This window comes from Podarcis liolepis (genome assembly GCF_965112155.1).
Source record: "Podarcis liolepis genome assembly, chromosome: 5".
NCBI lineage: Eukaryota > Metazoa > Chordata > Lepidosauria > Squamata > Lacertidae > Podarcis > Podarcis liolepis.
This window is the reverse complement of record NC_139556.1, coordinates 48,704,681-48,729,918: the sequence shown is the minus strand read 5'-3', so window position 1 is coordinate 48,729,918 and position 25,238 is coordinate 48,704,681. Positions and strand designations below refer to the sequence as shown.

The window sequence follows — 25,238 nt, the reverse complement described above, 5'->3', positions numbered from 1 at the left end:
GAACGGAAATATCCTAACATCCTCCACCTTTCCGTGTAACCTGTAGTACCTGTGGTTCAACTCAATTGCAACCTCTGTACGTAAACCTTAAGTTGTTCTCTGTTAACAACCTTAGACAACAGATCAGCAGGAATTTCATTTCCTGGCATGTAGGACACCTGTATGAGTCCTTTCTGAATACACTCTCTTGCACGATGTAGCTTAATCTGCAAGTACTTGGTTCTTTGCTTGCAACTCTCTGAGTTCAGCAAAGCCAAACAGGATCTATTGTCTTGATACACTTGTATAGGACATTTCACAGAAACTCTGATGTCCTTAAACAGTTGCATCAACCATTCACAATCCATGAGTGAAAATGACAGAGCATTGAGTTCTGCTTCACAGGAACTTAGGCTCACTGTCGTCTGCTTCTTGCACAGCCAGTCAAACAGACAGTGGTTGTACATGTAGCATACTCCAGAAGTGCTTGTACCATCCGTGGTGTCACTTCCAAAACTTGCATCTGCAAAGATTTCAAGACCTCCAGTCTTCTGACTGGTGAACCTCAGCCTGTAGTGCAAAGACCCTTTCAAAAAGCAGGCTATGCGCTTCAGAGCTTTCCAATCCTGAACAGTAGGATTGTTGGCATGTCTGCTAAGCAGGTTAGTGCTTACAGCTATGTCAGGTCTTGAACATCTAGCAATGAAATTCAACTTGCCTAGAATGCATCTGTACAGCGTAGTGTCAGAAAACGCTTCAGCAGTACTATCTACCTGGTAACCTGTCACCATCGGTGTGTCTGCTGGGTTTGCATCAACCAAATTCAACCTGGTTAATACATCAGCAATTTTCTGTGTTTGGTGTACCAGAAAATTACCTGCTTGGTCCCTCTCCACCTGCAGAGAAAGATAGTTGGATACCTCACCAAGATCCTTCATGTCAAAGTGCTCCTTCAATTGAGCTAGGGTGCTTTGGTACAAAGCCTGATTCTTCCAAAACATCAGAAGATCATCAACAAAACATAAACAATACAGTTTGTTTTGCCCCTCCTCCTTGACCAACACACATGGATCAGCTTTGCCCTGGTGAAAACCTAGAGAAAGCAACGTCTCAGTGAGTTTTGTGTTCCAACACCTGGCACTCTGCTTGAGACCATATAAGGATTTCCGCAGTTTACAGACCATTCCCTTCTGTATCTGCATCCCATCAGGTGGAAGCATATACAGCTCCTCCCCCAAAACCCCGTACAAAAAAGCTGTATTAATGTCATGATGGGAAACGTGCAGTTTCTCCTCTTCAGCAATCTTGAGCATTAGCCGAATGCTCTCATACTTGACGGTGGGTGAGTAGGTCTCGTGGTAATCCTGTCCTGGTACCTGTGAAAAACCTCTGGCAACCAATCTGGCTTTGTGTCTGACAACTTTGCCATTCTGGTCTGTCTTGGCCTTGAAGACCCATTTGCTGCCAACTAGTCTCATTCCTGGGACTACCGGTACCAGCTCCCAAGTTTGGTTCCTATTCAAGGAATCAACTTCAGCCTTCATGGCATTAAGCCAAGGCTCAGCATCTTTAGAGGTTAACTTCTGAACCTCTTTGAAGCTTGAAGGTTCCCACACCTTCTCTGAGCTACTAAGAACAGCAGTTGCTGTCTTAGCAAACTCATCAGCAAATCTCTTTGGAGGTTTGCCTTTCGTGGCCCTTTCAGACCTGCGAACTAGACGCAAGTCTTCTTGACTCATCTCCTCCTTCTTAGGAGAAAAGTGACCAATGGTGAACAGTGGTTCTTCCAGTTCATTGTCAGACGCATCAGATGGTCTGACTGAGGCCTTTGCGCTCTTGTAGTCTGCTGTGTCATCACTGTCGCTGACAGCAGCAGCAGCGCCGCCCACTGAGCTGGAATCCGAACTCTGATCATCATCAGCAGCAGCTTCCTCTTCTACCTCAACATCATCTTTTTTTTCTCATCACCTTCATCTTCCTCTGGGTAACTCTGGAAAATTCCCACATTCCCCCCCCCATTTAGGATTGTACTCAACACTCTTTGTGAACTTAATGGACTTAGAGTCAGTCATCCATACTGTGCTGGTCCCGGGGGTAAGGTACCGTGAGTGTAGCAGAGTCCACACGAAGAGGGGCGAGGTCCGATGCAGAGAGCCGGGCGGGGAACAGGAACGCTGGAACAGAAGGCGGAGCAGGTAACAGGAACGCCGGATGGTCGGGAACAGGAGGCCGAGCAGGGAACCGGAGTACTGGATAGTCAGGAACAGGAAGCCGAGCAGGGATCAAGAACACAGGTAGGTCCGTAGCCAACAACGACGTTGCTCCCGCAACCTGGGGCCGGCCTGACTGGGCTTTTATCCTCTTCTAAGGTCAGGGGCGGTCCCGACCCCCAGGAGCCCCGCCTCCTCTGGCCTTAAGGCGAGCACTCCTCCTGGGGGCAACCAGTTCCCTTCGCCTCTCTGCCCTAAGCCTCTGCAGATCAGGAGAGGCCGAAGGGTTACTGGGCCCTGGAGGAGGCTCACCTGTGGCCACTGAGTCATCCAGCACCTCTGGGGCCAGAATGGTTTCACCTGGTGCCTGCTCTTGAGTTTCCTCAGCATCTAGGCCTTGCCCCAGTTCAGCCGGCCCTGGAGGCGGGGACTCCTGTGCCGGCTGGGATTCCTCCGGATCGCTCTCAGACTCGGAATCCCAGGCCATCACACATACCCTGTATGAACCTTTTTTATACCCCATGAACAAACCATGTGCTCCACGCTTCCCAAGCTTGTTGATCTGTGGGGTGTGTACCCACATGTCAGAACCAAAGATTCTCATGTGCTTGACGTAAGGTTTCTTACCAAACATCTTGTCATAGGGAGTACAACCAATAGGTGATGACAGTCTGCGATTATAAGTGTAAACATACGTGGACAGAGCCTCCCCCCAAAACCTCTCAGGGAGATTGGCATCATGCAACAAGGTTTTTAGGCCTTGAAGCAAAGTCTGGTTTGCTCGCTCAGCAAGTCCATTCTGCCATGGCGATCTAGGCGTTGAGAGGTCATGCTGGATTCCCTTCTCAGTCAGGAAAGCTTCAAACTGCTGAGAAGTGAACTTCCCGCCTCGATCAGTAAACAAACAGCCGATACGTTTACTGTGAGCATTCTCCAACCAAGCACAGAATGCCTTGAACCTAGGAAACGCTTGCGATTTCTGCTCGAGCATAAACACATGAATATACCTGGAAAAAGAATCAATTAGAACCATGAAGTACATTCCTCCACCCAAAGACGGCGCAAGTGGACCAACCAGGTCTGCGTGGACTAGCTGGTAGGGTTTGGAAGCCTGCCTGCTAGACTCCTTGCCTTTTGGAGCAACCTTCACCTTGTTCTCTGCACAAGATACACATTTCATGTGAAACTTACAGGGCTTGATGTTCAAACCCTGAACCAACTCAGGCATCTTGGCCAGCGCCTGCCAAGACATGTGAGCAAATCTTCTGTGTGCCTCGTGAATACAACCTGCATGAAGAACTTTGTTAGTTTGTGCAACACAACAAGAATCAACATTAGACACAGCAGCACCATTGTCATCATAAGTTATACAGAACAAACCATCTATAAACTTTGCATGCAAAATGTCCTCTTTGACTTTCCTGATGACACAGACGCTCCTCTTGAAGGAAATCTCAAAGCCATGCCCAGTCAGCTGTGGGACACTGAGCAAATTGTCTGCAGCACCTGGAACATAAAGTACATCTCTGATGGTAGTGTGCAGACTTGCTAGTCTCACATTCCCGACTCCTGCAATTCGCAACGTCTTTCCATCAGCCTGGTGGATCTCTCCATCTTGAGGCGTGAAGGAAATAAATAGATTTTATCTTTGGCCAAATGGCGGGTCGCTCCCGAATCTATAACAAATCTGGCCTTGGCCTTTGGAGCAGCTTTTCCAGCAAGCAAAACCTTGTTTTCCACTGGCGTGGGCTTTTGCTGGTTGCCCCCCTGCTCCTGGCCATCAAACTTGTCTTTAGTCTTTGGTGAAGCTGTGCCAGCAAACAAAGCCTTGTTTTCCACTGGCATGGGCTTTCCACCCCCCTTCTGCTTCGGGCCATCTGCAGGCATCTGTCTCTGTTTACTTCTGGCCTTCCGGTATCTGTGAGGATGACCTTGGCTCCCATGAGAAACAGAGCACTCAGCTGCCGACTCCTTTGCTCCCCCTGGAGGCTGGAATGCTGCCTGGGATGACATCACAGTCAGCTCCCCCTGCAGCTTGCAACCGGTGCCCTCGGCATCCCTGAATTCACTCACATTCTGGGAAACAGCCAGGACCTCTGATGCAGTCAAACTCTGGGCTGGGATGACCGGCAGATGGGCTACTTTCAAAGCATTCCACATCTGACGTGCTGTCGCATTGCCAGCTAGCGTAGCAATTTCCTCCAGAGAGACGAACAAGACAATTACGTCTATGGCCCGTGAATCTTGGGCCCTCCATCTATCTGTCAGAGGAACTGGAGGGGCTTCACACACAGTATGCCACACTCCAAACTGTCGTAGTAGACTTTCACACCATTTTGCCCAGGTCTCATAATTGTGCCGATTTAACTTTGGGCACTCAGTGCCATCATCTGAGTTTTGGAAAAACTCCATTCCAGGGTTTTACTTGAGCCGTGAGCCTTTACGCCTTCAAAAACTTCTTATCTCGGCAGCTTATAAATCACGAAGCCTCTGGCGCGGCTCCCAGGCCAATTAAGCCGGCTGGAGTTTAAAGAGACTTTGCCGCGGCAACAAAAAGCCTTGACTTTTCCACATATACCTCAGCAGTCTGTCGCAGTCTTACTCTCCTGTAAGTGCCGTGAATCTGGGCCCATAACCTGTTGTTGGAATACTGCCAGGGAGACAAAGGCCATCATGGTTCCACATCGCCTCTGGACGATCCATCGATCTCCCGTAGATATATTATCAGTCAATTAGAGACATGAAGCCTCAGAAATAGCTTGCCACATTCCAGAGCTCGTGCACGCTCTATCAGCAGAGTTCGTACAGCGAAAGATGCACTCAGGAGAGCATATTTACAAGTTTATTCAGCGTTGGTCAGAACAAAGAAAGAACATGACTGCCTGCTTTGATGTCTCAGGCGCAGAGAGAAAACGAAAGCAATAGACAAACAGAAACTTCCTGTGAACAGGAAATACACAGACTGTGACACAACAACCTGCTCCCTTTTTAAGGTGGAACGGAAATATCCTAACAGCGCCAACCAACTAAGCTATCCAGACTGACTTAATTAATTTGTACTTTTCAAAACACTACACAAACCAAAACAACCATCCTTTTATATTCAAACTTCTCCAAATCGTGGAGTGCAATTTTCCAGCCAAGTACTTTATACAAAAATACATATACTTAGATAAGTGTGTGCATAGAAATGCCTATATTAGCAATTACACACACAGCATACAGAAATGTGTTATTTTAGGGGAAGTTGCTTTGCAACAATGTGTGCATTAGGGAAAGTTTAATACAAGCATGCATATTAGAAATTTGCAGGAAAATAGTGGTGAATTTCCCTAAGAACTTTCCTTTTTTCCATTGCAAACTGATGTGGAAATGTGGAGAATGATAAATATTAGGAAAATATTGGTGGATGGGGAAGTCAATATGGTAAAGATGGCACATGAAAGTGGATTTGTGGGCATCCACCACATCACCCACATATTCCACCTAATTGTGGGGGGTGCCCTAGGTTTAGGTGACATGTTTCCTCCTTCCTTCGCTATCCATGATCTCCTCAAAACCCTTCTGCAGAAGGGTTGCTGGGCATTTTTGCCACAGTGTGAAGGGCAGTGGGCCATTGTGGAAGAAGCAGGCGGGGTTGGGGATGTGGACACTGCCTCCCAGATTGTGGTTGTCCTCAAGCTATTCCTGGAGGCCAATGAGACCAAATCAGGCACCAAATCAGATTGCAGGGAAGATTTCATTGAACTGATATGGATCATGCATATTCTAATAGTATCCTCAGCAACCAAAGTAATGTAGCAAATCCTTACATAACAACAGCTGTAAAAATTACTTAATTATTGGTTGTTGGTTTTTTTTTTTTTTGTGTGTGTGTGTGTGTGTGTGTGTGTGTGTATAAAATCAGCGCTAAAAGGAAATGACTTTTTATCATTTTTCACAGCTACCAGACGTCTTCAACTGCATGGTAAGTTTTATTTCTTGTTCGTAGGGATCAGCAAGAAATTCATTTAATGTTGGGATCAATGTATTTTCTCCAAACAGTTTGAAATATATAGAAATAAAACATCTCATAATTTTGAATGTTAATATAAAATTATATTTGGGTGATGGACATAATCCCTTAGATACCTCATGCAGTTTGTGTAATTCATGATTCCTCCAGAAACTTTGTTTGGAAATGGTTTTATAAAATCCTTTTGAAATTTGAGGTTAAGTCCAAGTAACAGCAAAGCGAGAAGGAGCTGGGTCACAAAGTAATTTCATACTATCAGATCCCAAGATGAATATGTGTTTAGTGTCCATGGCTTTGAACAGTTTCACAATGCAGAATTTAGTCTTCAGATTGAAAAGTTTCTCTCCCTCCCAAAGGACCTCTCTTACGGTTGGTTAATGGAAGCAACAGGTGTGAAGGTCGCCTTGAAGTATATCATGATAGAACCTGGGGGACTGTCTGTGATGATCTTTGGAGCATGAATGATGCACATGTGGTCTGCAGAGAGCTTGGATGTGGACCAGCTCTGTCAGCACCAGGAAGTGCCCGTTTTGGTCAAGGCTCGGGCAGCATCCTCCTGGACAATGTGGAGTGCACAGGAAGCGAATCTTCCCTGCTACAATGTTCTCACGCAGGTTGGGGCACACATAACTGTGGTCATCATGAAGATGCCAGTGTCATCTGCTCAGGTATTCCTAGGCTGGGCTAATCTAGCTTCCCAATAGATCAAATGCAGTCTTCCAATCTTTGTAGACTCCTTTGGGAAACATATAGTAGAATTATTAAAGAAATTTCCACCACAATCTCCAGTTTTAATTAAAATTTGAATTAGGTGGTCTATTATTAATAGAAGTTTATTTCCTTCAAAGTGCATGTTTGATGAGGTATACAAAGTTTCAGATGTTGGACCAATCTGAACAGCGCATTTAAAGCAGTATCATATCACTTTGAGCATTCATGTTTCCCTGCCCCCCCAAAAAAACTATGAACTGTAGTGCTGAGACCACTAGTCTCCTTACAAAGCTATAATTCCCTGAGTTACCCGAGAAAGGGAGATTGACTGTTAAACCAGCATAGAATTGTAGTTCTGTTAATATATATGTGTATATATATGAATGATTTCATACTGCCCAAGGTTTTCCGACCAAAAACCAGGATGTGCTTCTTCCAGGAAGTGCTCCCAGGTGAGTCATGTGACCCACACCTTGCTCTCACCCTGGGGGGAAATTCTTTTTTCTGGGCGGGAGCACAGTGCAAGAGTGCAGCGCCCAAAATGGTTACCGCAATCTTGTGTGAAAAAAATGGGATGTCCCTTTTGTCTGGGGCACTTAACAGGTGTTTGATTGCCTAACACTGAAGTTTAAGACAAGATTATACTTGGCCCTGGGACATAGTATTTGTGTAATTTGTGTAATTCATGATTCCTCCAGTAACATTGTTCAGAAATGGACTTAAGAAATTCACCTTGAAATTTAAAGGCAAGTTCAGGTAATGGAATTGCTAGAAGAAGCTGAATCACCAAGCATTTTTATATAATCAAAACCCAAGATACAGTTGTGTTTAGTGTCCATTGGGTTGACCAGTTTTCTGATGCAGAGTTTGTCTTGTTTATATAACATTTATTTTTTGTATCTCCCAAAGAACATTACTTGCGGTTAGTTAATGGAAGGAACAGATGTGAAGGTCGCCTTGAAGTATATCATGACAGAAGCTGGGGGACTGTCTGCGATGATATTTGGAGCCTGAATCATGCACACGTTGTCTGCAGTGAGATTGGTTGTGGACCAGCTCTTTCGGCACCAGAAAGTGCACACTTTGGTGAAGGCTCAGGCCACATCCACCTGGACAATGTGGAGTGCACAGGAAGGGAATCTTCCCTGCTTCATTGTTCTCATACAGGTTGGGGAACACATAACTGTAACCATCGTGAAGATGCCAGTGTCATCTGCTCAGGTATTCTAGACTAGGCTAATCTAGTTTTTCAATCTTTGTAAACTCCTTTGGGAAACATAATGGAATGATTAAAGGAAATATCCACCATAATTTCCAGTTTTAATTAAACTAGAATTAGTCTGTCATTAATAAAATTCAATTTCCTTCATAGTTTGTGCTTGGTAATGTGTGTGTGTGTGTGTGTGTGTATCCTGAGAACTGTAGGGCTGAGACCACGAGCGTCCTCACAAAGTGATGATTCCTTGAGTTACCTGAGAATGCAGAGTGATTATTAAACAAGCATGGAATTGTAGCTTTGTTAATATACATAGAAATGAATGATTTCTGAATATTGAAGTTTAGTATAAAAATGTGCTTGGTCATGGGACATAACCACTTAGATACCTAATGCATTTTAATATCATCAAAACCCAAGATGCAGTTGTGTGTAATTCATGATTCCTCCAGCAACATTGTTCAGAAATGGATCAACGAAATTCACTTGGAAAACACACTTGCTAAAGCACCTGAGTCACCAAGCATTTTCTTATTATTTGATCTCAAGATGTAGTTGTGCTAAGTGCCCATTGTATTGACCAGTTATCCAATGCAGTCTTTCATTCTCTTGTTTATATAATATTTATTTTTTGCATATTCCAAAGAACATTCCTTGCGATTAGTTAATGGAAGAAACAGGTGTGAAGGTCGCCTTGAAGTATATCATGATAGAGCCTGGGGGACTGTCTGTGATGATATTTGGAACCTGAATGATGCACATGTGGTCTGCAGAGAGCTTGGATGTGGACCAGCTCTGTCTGCACCAGGAAATGCTCACTTTGGTCAAGGCTCGGGCAACATCTTTCTGGACAATGTGCAGTGCACAGGAAATGAATCTTCCCTGCTTCAGTGTTCTCACAGAGGTTGGGGAACACATGACTGTGGTCATCATGAAGATGCCAGTGTCATCTGCTCAGGTACTCCTAGGCTGGGCTAATCTAGCTCGCTAATGCAATCGAGGGAATAGGGTGGGTCCTGACTGAGAATACAAATCAGGGTAAAGAGGCACACATTCACCCCTCACTGAAACCTGAATATTGAAGGTGACAGGCACACCTCTGTAAGGAAGGAATTCCCCAACACAGAGGATACCAGAGGCAGTGGCCTCTTTTGAGCAACCAGCACCCCAAGACTTTGAGGGTAGTGGAACTACCAAGAGGCCCCATCTAGCAATCTGAACACCTGAGTGAGTCTGTAGGGAAGGGAGTGTTGTCTCAGGTTTTGTGGCCAGAGTGTTTTAGGATTTTAAAGATTAATGTGGGCCAATTTTGGTCAAGACTTAGGCAACATCGTCCTGGACAATGTACAGTGCATAGGAAGCGAATCTTCCCTGCTTCAGTGTTCTCAGGCAGGTTGGGGAACACATAACTGTAACCATCGTGAAGATGCCAGTGTCATTTGCTCAGGTATTCCTAGGTTGGGCTAATCTAGCCAATAGATCAAAAACAGTTTTGTAAACTTCTTTGGGAAACATATAGTGAAATTATTAAAGGAATTATCCACCACAGTTTCCAGTTTTAATTAAATATGAATTAGTCTGTTATTAATACAAGTTCATTTCCTTTGTAGTTTGTGCCTGGTAAAGTATAACACGTTTAAGATGTAGGGCCCATCTGCACTCTACATTTAAAGCAGTATAATACCACTTGGAGCATACTTGGCTCCTATATATATATATATATATATATATATATATATATATATATATCCTGAGAACTGTAGGGCTGAGACCACGAGTGTCCTCACAAAGTGATCATTCCTTGAGTTACCTGAGAAGGCGGAGTGATTATTAAACCAGCACGGAATTGTAGCTTTGTTAATATACATAGAAATGAATGATTTCTGAATATTGAAGTTTAGTATAAGAATGTGCTTGGTCATGGGACATAACCACTTAGATACCTAATGCATTTTAATATCATCAAAACCCAAGATGCAGTTGTGTGTAATTCATGATTCCTCCAGAAACATTGTTCAGAAATTGATCAACGAAATTCACTTGGAAAACACAATTGCTAAAACACCTGAGTCACCAATAATATTCTTATCATTAGATCTCAAGATGCAATTGTGCTAAGTGCCCATTGTGTTGACCAGTTTTCCAATGCAGTGTTTCATTCTCTTGTTTATATAATATTTATTTTTTGCATATTCCAAAGAACATTCCTTGCGATTAGTTAATGGAAGAAACAGGTGTGAAGGTCGCCTTGAAGTATATCATGATAGAGCCTGGGGGACTGTCTGTGATGATATTTGGAGCCTGAATCATACACACGTTGTCTGCAGACAGCTTGGATGTGGACCAGCTCAGTCAGCACCAGGAAATGCTCGCTTTGGTCAAGGCTCAGGCAACATCCTCCTGGACAATGTGCAGTGCACAGGAAATGAATCTTCCCTGCTTCAGTGTTCTCACAGAGGTTGGGGAACACACGACTGTGGTCATCATGAAGATGCCAGTGTCATCTGCTCAGGTACTCCTAGGCTGGGCTAATCTAGCTCACTAATGCAATCGAGGGAATAGGGTGGGTCCTGACTGAGAATACAAATCAGGGTAAAGAGGCACACATTCACCCCTCACTGAAACCTGAATATTGAAGGTGACAGGCACACCTCTGTAAGGAAGGAATTCCCCAACACAGAGGCTACCAGAGGCAGTGGCCTCTTTTGAGCAACCAGCACCCCAAGACTTTGAGGGTAGTGGAACTACCAAGAGGCCCCATCTGGCAATCTTAACACCTGGGTGAGTCTGTAGGGAAGGAGGTGTTGTCTCAGGTTTTGTGGCCAGAGTGTTTTAGGATTTTAAAGATTAATGTGAACACCTTCAGTTAGGCCTGGAAACAGACTGGAAGCCAATGCAGCTTTTTAGAACAGAGTTCTAAAGGTAACCCCAAAAAAGGAACCTGGTTGATACAATCGATTAACATTTCTGCGTGCACTTCATGGGCTTCCTCATGGAGAATACATTGTAATATTCTAATCTGGAAGTTCCCAAAGGATAGAGTGCAGTCATCAAGTCATCTCTGTCTCTTGACCAGTTTTGCAATGTAGAGTTTTAATTTCTTGTTTTAAAAAGCGTTTTTTATATCTCCCAAAGAAACGCCCTTGCGATTGGTTAATGGAAGTACCAAGTGTGAAGGTCGTCTTGAAGTATATCACAGTAGAACCTGGGGGACTGTCTGTGATGATATTTGGAACCTGAATCATGCACATGTTGTCTGCAGAGAGCTTGGATGTGGACCAGCTCTGTCAGCACCAGGAAGTGCCCGTTTTGGTGAAGGCTCAGGCAACATCCTCTTGGACAATGTACAATGCAAAGGAAATGAAATTTCCCTGCTTCATTGTTCTCATGCAGGTTGGGGCACACATAACTGTGGTCATCATGAAGATGCCAGTGTCATTTGCTCAGGTATTACTTAAGAACTCTAGCCATCCTTATTAAAGGAATTCAGTCTCTAAATCTGTCTAGATTTCTCTGGGGAAATGGGTGTTGCAAAGCAAAAAACCCATCAAAATAGTACCTTTGAAATATTTAAAACAATCCAAAATGGAAAAATACTCCTTAGCCTGCTGCATTAGCAAAATTCTACCCATTCCAAGACATTTAATCTAAAAGAAAAGCTCTTGGTAGCTGCCTTCACAAAAACCAAAAAGTTGTCACACTCAGTCTTCTGCCTGGGCCTGGAATCTTCTGTGAAGTCGGCTTGCCAAAGGGAGTTGAAACCCACTGGGGTTCCAGTGGCACACTGCTGGCAGCACACTAAGTGGTTTTTTAAGAGTGTGTGTGCTCTCTGTGTTGCTTTCACTTCCCACAATGTTTCAGTGGGAAGGTCGGCCCTCTTCCCAGAGGGAAGGGGTTGCGAGCAGGCTTCGCCTTCCTGCGCTCGGCAGGGGGCGTGTCTAGGCCCCCTGCATCACAGGGAGTCCCCAGCCTGTGTCACACCCTCAGTCAGCCAGTCCGGCTGGCTTGGGGGTGTGGTTTGCTGCATTTAAGTGGCCGCGGGACTGGGGCTCCTTCTGTTTGCTTCCTGCTTGCACGGATCAGTTTAGTAGTTAGGCATAGGAAAATGTGTTGTGTGTTGGAGGGGAGGTTGTGGTCATCACCTAACACCCCCCCCCTTTGAAGGGTATTCCGTTAAAGGAATCCAGTGGTTGTGGTTCCTGTCCGAAGGCCAGGTGGTGGCTAGGGCCATGACTCAACCCTCCGGTGACTCTAGGGGGAGCTTCCAGGTGATCTGCATCAACAGGCTCCCCCTACAGGTTGTTAACCTTCTGTGACTTCCTGCAGGGCGGGCAGGAGTCAAATATAGTTGATTCAAATCCAGTACCTAAGCCAATACCACTCACATTCTGTAACCAATAAAGCCGTGGCCTTTTTTAGCCCATTAACCTAAAATACTGGTTTCCACGTGTCTTCTTTCTTCAATAATGCGGGGAACGGGTCCTCGACTCGCAACCAAGGCTTCTTGCACTCCAGTTCCAGGAATCAAAAAGCCTCTGCTCAGTTGGTCAGTAGAAGGAATAGGAAACAGAGAATTGCAGGTGTAGGATATTACCAGGCTACGTCCCTCAACTTTCCTGAAAAATTCATGAAAAAAGAAGTAAGTATTTAAAGCAGGGGTGGCTAAAGTATAGCCTTCTAGTTGTTGTTAAACTACAATTCCCATCATCCCTGGCTACTGACTATGCTGGCTGGGGCTCATAGGGGTTGGAGTCGAACAGTGTCGAGAGCTGCAGTAAATCATCTCTAATTCAAAGCAACTATCTCCAGTGCCATCTAATGGGAAAATGTACAATATACACAATTAATGTTCATTGAGTCTTTATTTACTTTCACTGTACAATTGGGTTAATCTTATTGGTGGGAAAAGGAAATAATCAACATATTTTTGACTTGTTTGACAATAATAAATACCTTTTAAAATATTTGAATATTTCCAATTTAGCTGCCTTGAGATTAGTTAATGGAGGCAACAGATGTGAAGGTCGCCTTGAGGTATATCGTAATGGCAGCTGGGGAACAGTCTGTGATGATCTTTGGAGCATGAATGATGCACATGTTGTCTGCAGAGAGCTTGGATGTGGACCAGCTCAGTCAGCACCAGGAAGTGCCCATTTTGGTCCAGGCTCAGGCAACATCCTCCTGGACGATGTACAGTGCACAGGAAGTGAATCTTCCCTACTTCAGTGTTCTCACAGAGGTTGGGGAACGCATAACTGTGGTCATGCTGAAGATGCCAGTGTCATTTGCTCAGGTACTCCTAGGCTGGGTTATCTAGCCAATAGATCAAAAGCAGTTTTGTAAACTTCTTTGGGAAACATATACAGTGGTACCTAGGGTTACATACGCTTCAAGTTACATATGCTTCAGGTTAAAGATTCTGCTAACCCAGAAATAGTACCTCGGGTTAAGAACTTTGCTTCAGGATAAGAACAGAAATCGTGCTCCGGCAGCGCAGCGGCAGCAGGAGGCCCCATTAGCTAAAGTGCTGCTTCAGGTTAAGAACAGTTTCAGCTTAAGAACGGACCTCCGGAACGAATTAAGTACTTAACCAGAGGTACCAGTGTAGTAGAATTATTAAAGAAAATATCCACCATAATCTCCAGTTTTAATTGCAAATGAATTAGTGTATTACTAACAAATATTAATTTCCTTCATATTTTTCATTTAGTCTGATATGCAAAGTTTGAAAGATAGGCCCCATCTGCACTGTACGTTTAAAGCAATATAATCCCACTTTGAACATCCATGGTTCCCCACCACCACCAACATATCCTGGGAAGTGTAGTTTTCATGGGTGCTGAGAGTTATTAGGAGACCCCTATTCTCCTCACAGAGGTACAAAGTGCCCTGGGAAGGGGAAGTGAGTTTTAAACCACTCTCAAATTGCAGCTCTCTGGAGTCATCTATCCATGACAATGGACTCACAATAAACTCCCAATCAACCAAATTTTACCAATTCAGTCTTTGGCAAATACCAGGTCAAGCATATGCCTAGCAACATGTTCCTCAGTTTAATGCTTCACACCAATGATATCATGTTAAATAAACGTTTTGTGTGTCCTGATTGGTTAATGATTCATGGTATCATTTTTACAACAAACAAACAAATCTGTATTTTGTATCTCCCGAAGAACATTCCTTGCGATTAGTTAATGGAAGAAACAGGTGTGAAGGTCGTCTTGAAGTTTATCATAATGGCAACTGGGGGACTGTCTGTGATGATCTTTGGAGCATGAATAATGCACATGTGGTCTGCAGAGAGCTTGGATGTGGACCAGCTCTGTCAGCACCAGGAAGTGCCCGTTTTGGTCCAGGCTCAGGCAACATCCTCCTGGACGATGTACAGTGCACAGGAATTGAATCTTCCCTGCTTCAGTGTTCTCACAGAGGTTGGGGAAACCATGACTGTGGTCATCAGGAAGATGCCAGTGTCATCTGCTCAGGTATTTTTACTACTACTACTACTACTACTACTATTATTATACCCGGTGGTCTCAGGGCGAGTCCCAGAATAAAACTAAAATATAAAACCACAAAATACACAATCAAAATAAAAACAACCTTCCAGGAAAAAAAAACATTTTTAAAGGGTATAGGATTTCAATCAAATCAACCAAAGGCCTGGTTAAAAAGGAACATTTTTGCCAGGTGCCTAAAGCTGTATAATGAAAGTGTATTCCTTGAGTACTTTGTCCTTTTAAAGATGATTTGATTTTTGAATCTTTGTAGATTGCTATGGGAAAGTTAATACAATCATTTTAAAGCAACTATCTACTGCAAGTCCTTCTTTTAATTAAGAGACTTTGATTGGACCAATGGTAGTAGAGGAATGAGCATGTCACCAATTTCCCTGTCCTGTTCCTTGATCTAAATCACCTATTGTAAAAATGCTGTTAGCCTGCAAGGGGTGGGAGAATACATGTACTGGGTGATATTTGCATATATGTGTGTAAATGTGTGTACATGCACATTCTCTCTCTCTCTCTCTTTCTCTCTTACACACACACACGTACGTGTGTGTGTGTGTGTGTGTGTGTGTGTGTGTGTGTGTAGAGGTCTTATGAGTGCCAGCATATCCCCTTGGCTTGGTTTCCTTGGACTTCAGGTCACTGGAGGTAGATTATGTTTTCCGTGAACATGAGGTCCTCAGGATTAATTCACTCAGATTGGCTCCTCTGTTTTGTTTCCAGAGGAGAGGGGCTTCCCAACACCATAGAACTTGATCCAGTGCAGAAAGTAAAAATAGGCTTCTGTGTCTCTTTTTCAGTTCCAGTCTCAAAGACTGCCCTTTGTTCACTTTCACACTGACACACCTTGCTTATGCTGCCTCCAGGCATAATTTTCCCTCTCTTGCGTGCATATCGGGAAAATGGGGAAGACTTGGAGTCCAAAGCCTACCTCACTCTACTCCTGACTTTCCCAAGAACACCCTCTTTTTGCATTCTCCAACACCAGAGCACCAACAGCAGACCTTTCTGCTGCTGCTCTAGAGAGTCAGTCATACGAGGACCTCTCTGTCCAAAAGTCAACCTCTCCACTAGTAGAAAGTGAGTCAGACAAAATCCTATGGCCCCTGGGATGCTGTCCTCAGTGCAGCAGCCTCAATATTTTAACATGATAAATTTAAACTGTTAGGATAGTGAGATTTTCACACCCTTTGTCTAAAGAAAATCTGTCTAGACAAAATCTTCTGAATTTGTCCAGAAAATCTGCTGTTTGACTCCTATTTTACACCTATTTTAGTCTTTCATAGCATTATTTGTTTATTCTTTTCTTCAGGACGGACTTCATAATTCCCATTTGAAAATTAAGATGTGAGCACACTGGTACTTTTGATACACCTATTGCCTCTGGTTGATCTTGCAGACCGCCACTTCAGAATGCCAAAATTAATTGATTCATGGGCTACTTTAATCAGGTTTCTATCAGCTCTGAGCATACTGATTGTGCAATTATTAGCCTTTAAATAAAAGCATTTCATAAATATATGTTTCAGTTCTCTGTACTAATGGGAGACTCTCCATTTCATATTCACAACTGTGGTGTGCAACAAGAACGCATTGCTATAGTTCCTGCTGGGTGTTGTTGTTTCTGCCACACTTTTCACTGTGCACGCTGGTTTGCAATGTTCATCTCACAACAACCAACTTGAGATGAGCTAGATTGAGAGACTGATTTGACCAAAAATTGCTAATGAGCCTTTTTAGCTGAGCAGGAACCATTGCCCTCAAACCACAGGACCCTACACTAGTTCAGTGTAATGGGAAGGGCTCCAGCCAGAACACTTAAACATTGCTCTGTCCAAGGTGCTGATATGACTCTGCCTTGCTTGATTGAGACCATAAGTGGCTCAGTCACAGACCACTTACCCCATGAGCCTCTAACTTGGCCTTTTATACAATGCAACCCTTTAAAACTGATCTCATCCTTCATGTGCCTGGATATTCTCCCTTTTGACTGCATTGTGTCCAATATGAGGCATGCAGAAAAAGGGGAAATCAGCCATTGGTGTCCATTCTGCTGAGAGATAGACACTGCTGGGTTGCAATGTAGTAGTAGTAGTAGTAGTAGTAGTAGTAGTAGTAGTAGTAATTTATTATTTATACCCCGCCCATCTGGCTGGGTTTCCCCAGTCACTCTGGGTGGCTTCCAACAAAATAATAAAATTACAATAATCCGTCAAACATTAAAAGCTTCCCTAAACAGAGCTGCCTTCTGATGTCTTCTAAAAGTCTGGTAGTTGTTGTTCTCTTTGACATCTGGTGGGAGGGCGTTCCACAGGGCGGGTGCCACTACAGAGAAGGCCCTCTGCCTGGTTCCCTGTAACTTGGCTTCTTGCAGTGAGGGAACCACCAGAAGGCCCTCGGCACTGGACCTCAGCGTCTGGGCAGAATGATGGAGGTGGAGACGCTCCTTCAGGTATACTGGACCGAGGCCGTTTAGGGCTTTAAAGGTCAGCACCAACACTTTGAATTGTGCTCGGAAACATACTGGGAGCCAATGTGGGTCTTTCAAGACCGGTGTTATGTGGTCTCACAGTGTTATGAAGCACTCACCCTTCTGTTTTTTGACTGAATCATGGGTAGCCAACATGGCGCCCTCCAGATGTTATGGATTGCTATTCCCATCAGCCCCTACCAGCATGGCCAAGGAGCAGAGCCAATGATACTGAATCAGTGAACACCATGCATTCTTATCTATGACCTAAAATAAATGATTGGTGCACTGGGAGACAACATAGATGACCTTAAGATTTCAGCCCTATATTCACTTACATGGGAGTAAGTTCCATTGAACTCAATGAGTCTTACTTCTCTTCTGGGTATACATACAGGTATATAGGATTGTGGAGATTTTCTAATAGGAACCTACTGTGTAGCAACCTACTGCTCTTCCAGCTAACAAAGCATCATCCACATGTACTCAGTAGCTCACATTTATACATAGCACTAGAAATTTACTAAGCACTTTGGAAAAGAAATCAAATTCCTCATACAACATGGCTTACAGATAAGAGACCCCAAATTTCATTTCCACACACTGATGGCCCAGTACTAAACCATTCTTAAAATATGAATAAGGGAAGGAAAAGGAAATAAGATTTCTAATTTTTTGGATTTCTTAGGGCCCCTGTGTAAATAGTTTTTCTATGGCTGAACAATGCCACCTTGTGGACACTTAAACAAATGAGAGCAACAGGAGACAAGACTAGTCTTGTATTACTAGATCTTAACTCTTGTTGTCAAGCCCCTGTACTGGTGCTTGTATGGTGGGGAAAGGGATCCAGACACACACTGTCTTACAGGTAAAACAAAAGAAACAACTAACACTCTACATATCCAGGAAGAATCTAATCAATACAGTTCCATCTTCCATTTTCTAATTTTTTAAAAAAACCTAACTCTGTATTGACTTGTTCCCTCTCACGCCTGATTATGCTCCCAAACCAGAATATATTGGAGATCAGGATATGTTTCAAGCATCAATTTGCATGCACCAGCTGTGGGAAGTGTGAATGTTTCATGGTTATGTTTACTTGGAAAGTGGCCCTCACAAAGTGGGTGGGAGAGAGTGTGAGAGAGAGACAGACAGACAGATAGAGAAACAGGAAGACAGAGAGACTGGGGAGACCAGGACTGCAGGGGATGGATAGGGACAGTTTGAACCTTTCCTCCCTGCTGTGGTCCCAAGGACAATCACCCCCTCACCAAGCTGCTGTTGGCATTGGGATGGAAGTTTCCATTTGGCCTACAGTCCTGATGCTTCACAAGCTCCTCCAGGACCGCTTTTTACAGAACATCTGGTTTGGTCTTTCAAGTAACAATTGTAATGACAATGTGCATATTATTATTATTATTATTATTATTATTATTATTATTATTATTTATACCCCACCCTCCCCAGCCAAGGCCGGGCTCAGGGCAGCTAACAAGCAATAATAAAAACAAGTTGAATGAATACAACTTAAAAACAAAATTAAAATACAACATTAAAATAATGAAACATTAAAATATTAAAATGTAGCCTCATCGCAGGAGGAGAAGGAAAAGAAAAAAAGAGAGGGAGGGAGGGAATCAAACTGGCTCCAAGCCAAAGGCCAGGCGGAACTGAGGCATCAGGCATAAGCCTGCATTTTATTAATGTTTGATCAGGGCTTGTATATTAAAGAGAGGGCTTAGATTTTCAAATGTTTCATGCCAGGCAGAGAAAACCTTGGCCATTCTCCTAAGACAAGGGGCCCCCCCTTGATTGATAGCAGAAAACAATTCTCAAAGTCGTAAAAGCTGAAAATACAGACTAAGAGCAGGACATTGACCCTACATGTTACAGAAGATAACAAAGGCAGAGATAAATATAATTAGGAATGGGCAAATAGTAAAATGATACCATGGGCCTCTCTTAAACCTTGAGCTGTATTTTCTAAGGCCAGAGGCAAATGGGGAGAAGCATCTAGCTGACAGAAAAAGAGAGCATTTTTAGGAAATCTTCTAAAAACTGTTTCTTTCTTAAACTGAGAGAAAAGGCAACTGGCTTGGCTGGGGAAAAAGAAGCTTCTTCCTATTTTATTTTGAGGCTGGAAAGGAGGGTGAAAGGGGGAGGTGTAAACTAAACAGCCTTCTTTAAAAACTGTTTTTTTACTGAGTTCCTTCCTTTCTACTTTGAGAAGCTTTATTCTTTTAAAAGGTTACCTATGATAATGTATGAAATATATTAGCTTAAATATATTGGCTTAAATGTAATTATGCAAAGGATTTAACAAATGCTAGAAGAGTTGTATTTATCTTGAAATTAAGTCAGCCACCAGCCCAGCCCTCTTGCCAGACAAGAAGACGCCATCCAAGCAGTCTTGATATATAGCTGTCAGACATTTGTTTAGAAACCTTCAAATGAAGGAGATCTTTCAATGTTGATGTGAAACTCAAGATCCTTGACATATGTTTAAGATAAAAATTTAAGATTAACCATTTGTTTTAGAAGGCAATAGGGCAAGGAGGGCAAGAGGTGAGCTGGTAATTAAGATTCCATGTAAGATATATTATTACTTATTTGTCATTTATATATAGCTCTTTGTCCTCCATATAAGGACAGGAGGATATGGGTGTATCTTTTTGTGATTGGTTCTAGCAATCAGCCAATAGGAAATCCAACCAGGCTGATTGGACAGAGGCAGCCCAAGGAGGAGCAAAGGGGGCTGGATTAAGGGAATATAAGTGCTGGCCATAATGGCAGGAGGCAGGCCAGAGCTTGGTAACCATATACCACTGTGCCTCTCATTTATTTGTCTGACAAATAAATAATTATTTTAATTTCTCTATTGCTGCGTTGAATATTTCATTCCAGCTAAGCGTTAACCACAAGCAGGGTGCTACAGAACAACTCTGTCTTACAGGCCCTGCGGAAAGAAATCAGATCCTGCAGGGCCCTGGTCTCATGAGGGAGAGAATTCCACCACCAATGAGCAAAGCTCACTGGATTTTCTATGAGCGAGACTCTTGTGTTTTACTTCAACATATGACTTCCTTTGTGTGAGGAATCAGATGCTTGTACTTTAAAAAGATGTGGCTGCTGTATCATAATCTTCCCTTCTATCAATATTCCCCAGCCAGTTCACATAGCAAAAATATAGAATACAAATAATACAACTGAGCAATGCAGCCAAGCAATTAAATTAACCTATGTTCTAGCTCTTAAGGGACCACTGAATTTGAATCAGCAATACAGGAGGAGAACTCATATTTGCATTGTACTTTCTTCTGGAAGACTTACCTTTGAGCTATTTAAGTGTGAATGGTTTCTTTAAACAAACAAACAAATGCTAATAATAAAACAGATGGAATAAAACATAAATGCCAACCACCCCCACCCCCGCTTGGACTGGCAACTCTTGAATTCAACAGTTATGGTATTTGGGGAAAACATGGAGCAGAGTCCTTTGGTAGCTGGGCAAGGCCTTGGGCCAGGTTCTGGATGAGAAGTCATTCCATGACTTTAGAGATTCCTCTAAAATGGGATAGGCAACCTCTAGTCTCAGGCCAATCTTGTCTTGTCAGCAGATCCATTTTGAGTCAGCAGGCATTTCCCGCCAATCAGCTGATATCACTGGGTGATTAAAGTGGGTGAGGTTCGGTCATGATGAGTGCTGCTTTACCATCACATTCCTTGTGGGGAACACACTGGCAAATATGATTCCTGTACAGAGCAGGCCTAAAACCACTACTCATTGTCTTGTGAAACTTACAGTACAGACCTATCTATACATGTCTACTAAAAATAAGTCCCACTGAGTACCTACAAGGTCAGAGCCTTAATCTCTTTGGGGTGAAAGAGAGATGAGTGGCGTCTTATCTTTTGGAGCTGAATTGAGCCTTAATCTGTTAAATAAAATAAGGCAACAAACTACCCAATTAAGACAGATAATCAGAAGTTATCTCTCACTTGGGTAGATCAGCTTCCTTCTACGCATGGGAAAATAAATATATTGTGTAACACGTTTCATACACTATAAACTAGAGTGCTCAGCAGAATTGAGTACAGCAAACAAATTATAGCCTAAAGATTAAATTACCCACATTGGGTAACATCACTGCAAGGAAACATCTCCATAGCTATGCATGCTTGAACTTTTCTAGCCTAGGTGCTCAGAGATAAAGGCAAAAAACATAATACTTTAATGTTTCAACCACACACAGCGGCTTTCACTTCAAGATCTTACTATTAAAGGTAAAGGGACCATTAGGTCCAGTCATGGCCGACTCTGGGGTTGCGGCGCTCATCTCGCTTTATTGGCCGAGAGAGCCGGCATACAGCTTCCGGGTCATGTGGCCAGCATGACTAAGCCGCTTCTGGCGAACCAGAGCAGTGCACAGAAACGCCGTTTACCTTCCCACCGGAGCAGTACCTATTTATCTACTTGTATTTCACGCTTTCGAACTGCTAGGTTGGCAGGAGCAGGGACTGAGCAACAGGAGCTCACTTTGTCACAGGGATTCGAACTGCCGACCTTCTGATCAGCAAGCCCAAGAGGCTCAGCGGTTTAACCCACAGCACCACCCGCATTCCATCTTACTATTACTCTGTGTGAAATAGCAGCATGGGACACATTCAATTTCTCTCATCTTTTACCCTAAGATCTGTTCTTACAGAAGCAAGGGCGGCTGCTGCTTAACATTGCTTCCCCATGGTGGCTGCTTCACGCGGGGCCTGCAACTGTGATAAAGGGCTTCCCAAGTGGACTAGATGCTATTTTTAAGTGTATCTTCCCATAAAAATCAATGGAGAATTTCAGGATTCCAATGCAGGTGGGACTGGGTGCTCCTCTTCCTAACTCCAAAGATCCCAAGGAGGAGAAAGCATGCTCGGTGGGGACAAAATGCTGAGTGATTGCTGTGGAACTCAGGATTCAGAGGGTTAGTGGATCCACATTCCACATTTCAACAGTTTGTTGCAGTGCCTCAGAGAGATTGTGTGTGATACTGATACAGTCGTATCTTAGATCCCAAATGCCTTGCGAGTCGAACGTTTTGGCTCCCAAACACCGCAACCCCAGAAGTGAGTGTTCCGGTTTGCGAATGTTCTCTGGAACCCAAATGTCTGATGAGGCTTTCGCAACTTCCAATTGGTTGTAGGAGCTTTCTGCAGCCAATCGGAAGCCACACCTTGGTTTCTGAACATTTTGGAAGTTGAACAAACTTCCAAAATGGATTCCGTCCAACTTCCAAGGTACCACTGTACTTTTAGACCTGCAAAAACCAGGCTACTTTGCCGTTACTTGCTACAAAAGGGAGGAAAAGCCATCCATGCAATTGCTCATGGTGTGTCTGATGTCTGGCCCTACTTTGGCCCTGAAACGAAAAGAGCTCACCCTCCATCGTGTACAGTTAAATACCCAGGGAATAAATTCTTGATGACCTTCCAGGATTTTCTTCCTGCTTCCTTATGCAAGGTCTATGGGGACATTTCCTGATCCATCCTAGCCCAACAGAGCAGAGTTAACGATAAAGGCCAAACCTCTTCACCTCTTCTTGAAGTGCTGAAAAACCTCAACGTGGGGCAGGGTTTCCTCCTCATGCTATTTTGAGTGGGAACTTTGCCAGGAGAAAATTTAAAGCGATACTATTATGCCACTTTTAAACATTCATCAGAATTATGCACTTCTTTAAATTTGACTGGAAATTCATAGAAACTCAGCATTATAAACGGGAGACTTTTTACCACATTCCTTTCTCAGAAAAAGAGGGAGAAAGCTCAGTTGCACAGCTGACCCAGGTGTGTCTGGTACCTGCAGATGGACATGGTTTGGGGAAAACACCCCAGATTATAGGATAGGATAATACTTCAGGTTGTCCTATTCTTACCAGGTTTGCAATTCAAACACTAAAAGGCAAGGAAATGCCTTGTGGCAATTGTATTCCCATTCATATATATGGCACGTGTTTAATTTCAAGCATTGAAAGGAAGTCTTGAAAGACAGAAAGAACAGGTAGTTCCCAGGATTTCCTACACTGAGCAACACAGAGAGAGAGAGAGAGAGCTGATTCCTGCCAATCAACTAAACTTTAACAAGCCACCTTTGTTTCATAGGTAGGCTTGACTGATATTTTCAAAACAGATGTTATTACAGGAAACATTTTAACAATCATGCCATGTCCACAAAGGTCAACCTTGATGTCACCTGCATTCCTTCCCCCTTTTGCTTATTTAAATTAAATCTGTCTATCATATCCGGATTAATGACTAAGCACCTTTGTTGTTTTTTTACCCTGAGTTTCATGCCTCTGCAAGAAGCCAAAGTGCCCAGTATTTATTGTTCTTTGCATTTGCAATTTTCTTTATGATGTCAATATCTTGTTCCTTACACCAGAGCAGCTTGGTTGTGATGCAGTGTAGACAACATACCTGATCATGTCATTGTGCTCATAAGAGAATAGAAGGAAGGAAGTGCAGAGATGGGAGTGGGGGATTAGGCCCTAGTTCCCAAATTCAATGCATTCACCAGTTGTATCTGCAAATAAACCAAATATTTATGTTCTACAATGAGGGGTAGTCAGACAAGTTAGTGTAGACCCATTCAAATTAATGAACAGGAGTAAATTAGGTCCATTAATTTCAGTAGGTCTACTCTGAGGAAAACTTGGTAGAATACCACCCATACATTGAATGCACATTTATTTATTGTTATATTTATAGTCTGTCTTTTCTCCTCCCTAGAACCCAGAATGACTTACATAATCTTTGTCCTCCATTTTATCCTCACAACAACCCTGTGAGGTAGGTTAGGCTGAGAGTCAGTGACCGGCCAAAGGTCACCCAGCGAGTTTCATGACCAAGCAGGATCTAAAACCTGGATTTCTTGTGTCTCAGTCCAACACCCAACCACTACATCACAGTGACCCCATTCATGGCTTCCCACAAAGAATCTTGGGAAATTCTTTAAAGGTTAATGTGGTATGAGAGTGCTTTAAATGGATGTGACCAAAGTCTGAACGCATGTTACTAGCAAAGCTTGAAAGCTTAGGCTAATTTTCAATTTAACTTCATCACAGAGAATGACTGTCTGATTCACGGGGACTGAGACTTAAGGGGCTGATTCCTGCATTCACTGAACATCATGATGGCTACTTCGGCTTGTCTCCCTGCCACACTCCAGCAGAGATGATTTAATACATTTTTCTGCCTGGGCCAAGGTACAAGATGTTTCTCCCACCTCTCATTCCACTTACAAATGGTGATCAGGCTGGCAGTGGAAACTTACTTCAGCACTGGCAAAAGAACAGCAGGTTGACCTAGACTGGGAACATTATGTGGGAGATAAGGGGCTTTAATCCTTTGCTGTCCACTGTGGTCCTGATTTGGTGCTGTTTATCCAGAAGGAGAAAGATGAGGCATTGGGGAAGTTGGGGAGGTGCAGGTCAAGCCGTGAGGGGGCTGGATTGGTTCTGCTGGTGCACCTGCACCATGCTGACCTCCTCACCGCCTTGACCCTTTCCATAAGTGTCAGCAACACACCTGCTGAGAACTAGCCTTGCAGCTCCACTCTACTGGGTGAGCCATTTTCTCCTCTGATCTAGGTCGGAGGTCTACACCTGCTATTTACTTTTCAAAAAGCTATTCAGAAAATTGCTAGAGGCATGAATGGCGCCTTATCCAATTTGGCCCAGCAATCTCTAGCAGAGCAATTGGTGTTCTGCTTGTGGAATGAGGCTTTCCTGCCTTGTCCTTCACACTGCAGTCCTCTGCGCTCCCCCAAGCCATGTAAGAGGTCCTCCAGAATGGTATTGCATGTGAAGCAATGCGGTAGCAGCTGGGGGGGGGGATTAATGCAGATCTATTAGGTCACCACCCTTTCTGAATATGGACTTGCTTTCCACGCGTTCTAGGGCACTTGGGGACGAGGCGTTTATCTCTTCCAACAAAATAAAAAAGGGGGAAACTAGCATGAGGCCCAATCAACTTTTAATGTATATGACCAATCCATTTTGAAATAGAAATGGGGGTTTGAAATAATTCTTAGCATTTATTCAGCACTGCCCAACCTCAGCTTCCCCCCTTACATCTCAGGAATCTT

At 43.5% G+C, this 25,238-nt stretch overlaps 1 protein-coding gene across 1 annotated transcript in view; it reads left to right on the top strand.

Moving 5' to 3' along the window:
• DMBT1 (deleted in malignant brain tumors 1) overlaps positions 1 to 25,238 on the top strand; it is a 152,996-nt gene that overhangs the window by 88,983 nt on the left and 38,775 nt on the right. Inside the window, exons 13-17 of the mRNA XM_083505310.1 lie at positions 8,778 to 9,089; positions 10,332 to 10,643; positions 11,267 to 11,578; positions 13,116 to 13,424; positions 14,305 to 14,672. Coding sequence (XP_083361436.1) covers positions 8,778 to 9,089; positions 10,332 to 10,643; positions 11,267 to 11,578; positions 13,116 to 13,424; positions 14,305 to 14,672 — 1,613 coding nt within the window. The remainder of the gene's footprint in view (positions 1 to 8,777; positions 9,090 to 10,331; positions 10,644 to 11,266; positions 11,579 to 13,115; positions 13,425 to 14,304; positions 14,673 to 25,238) is intronic.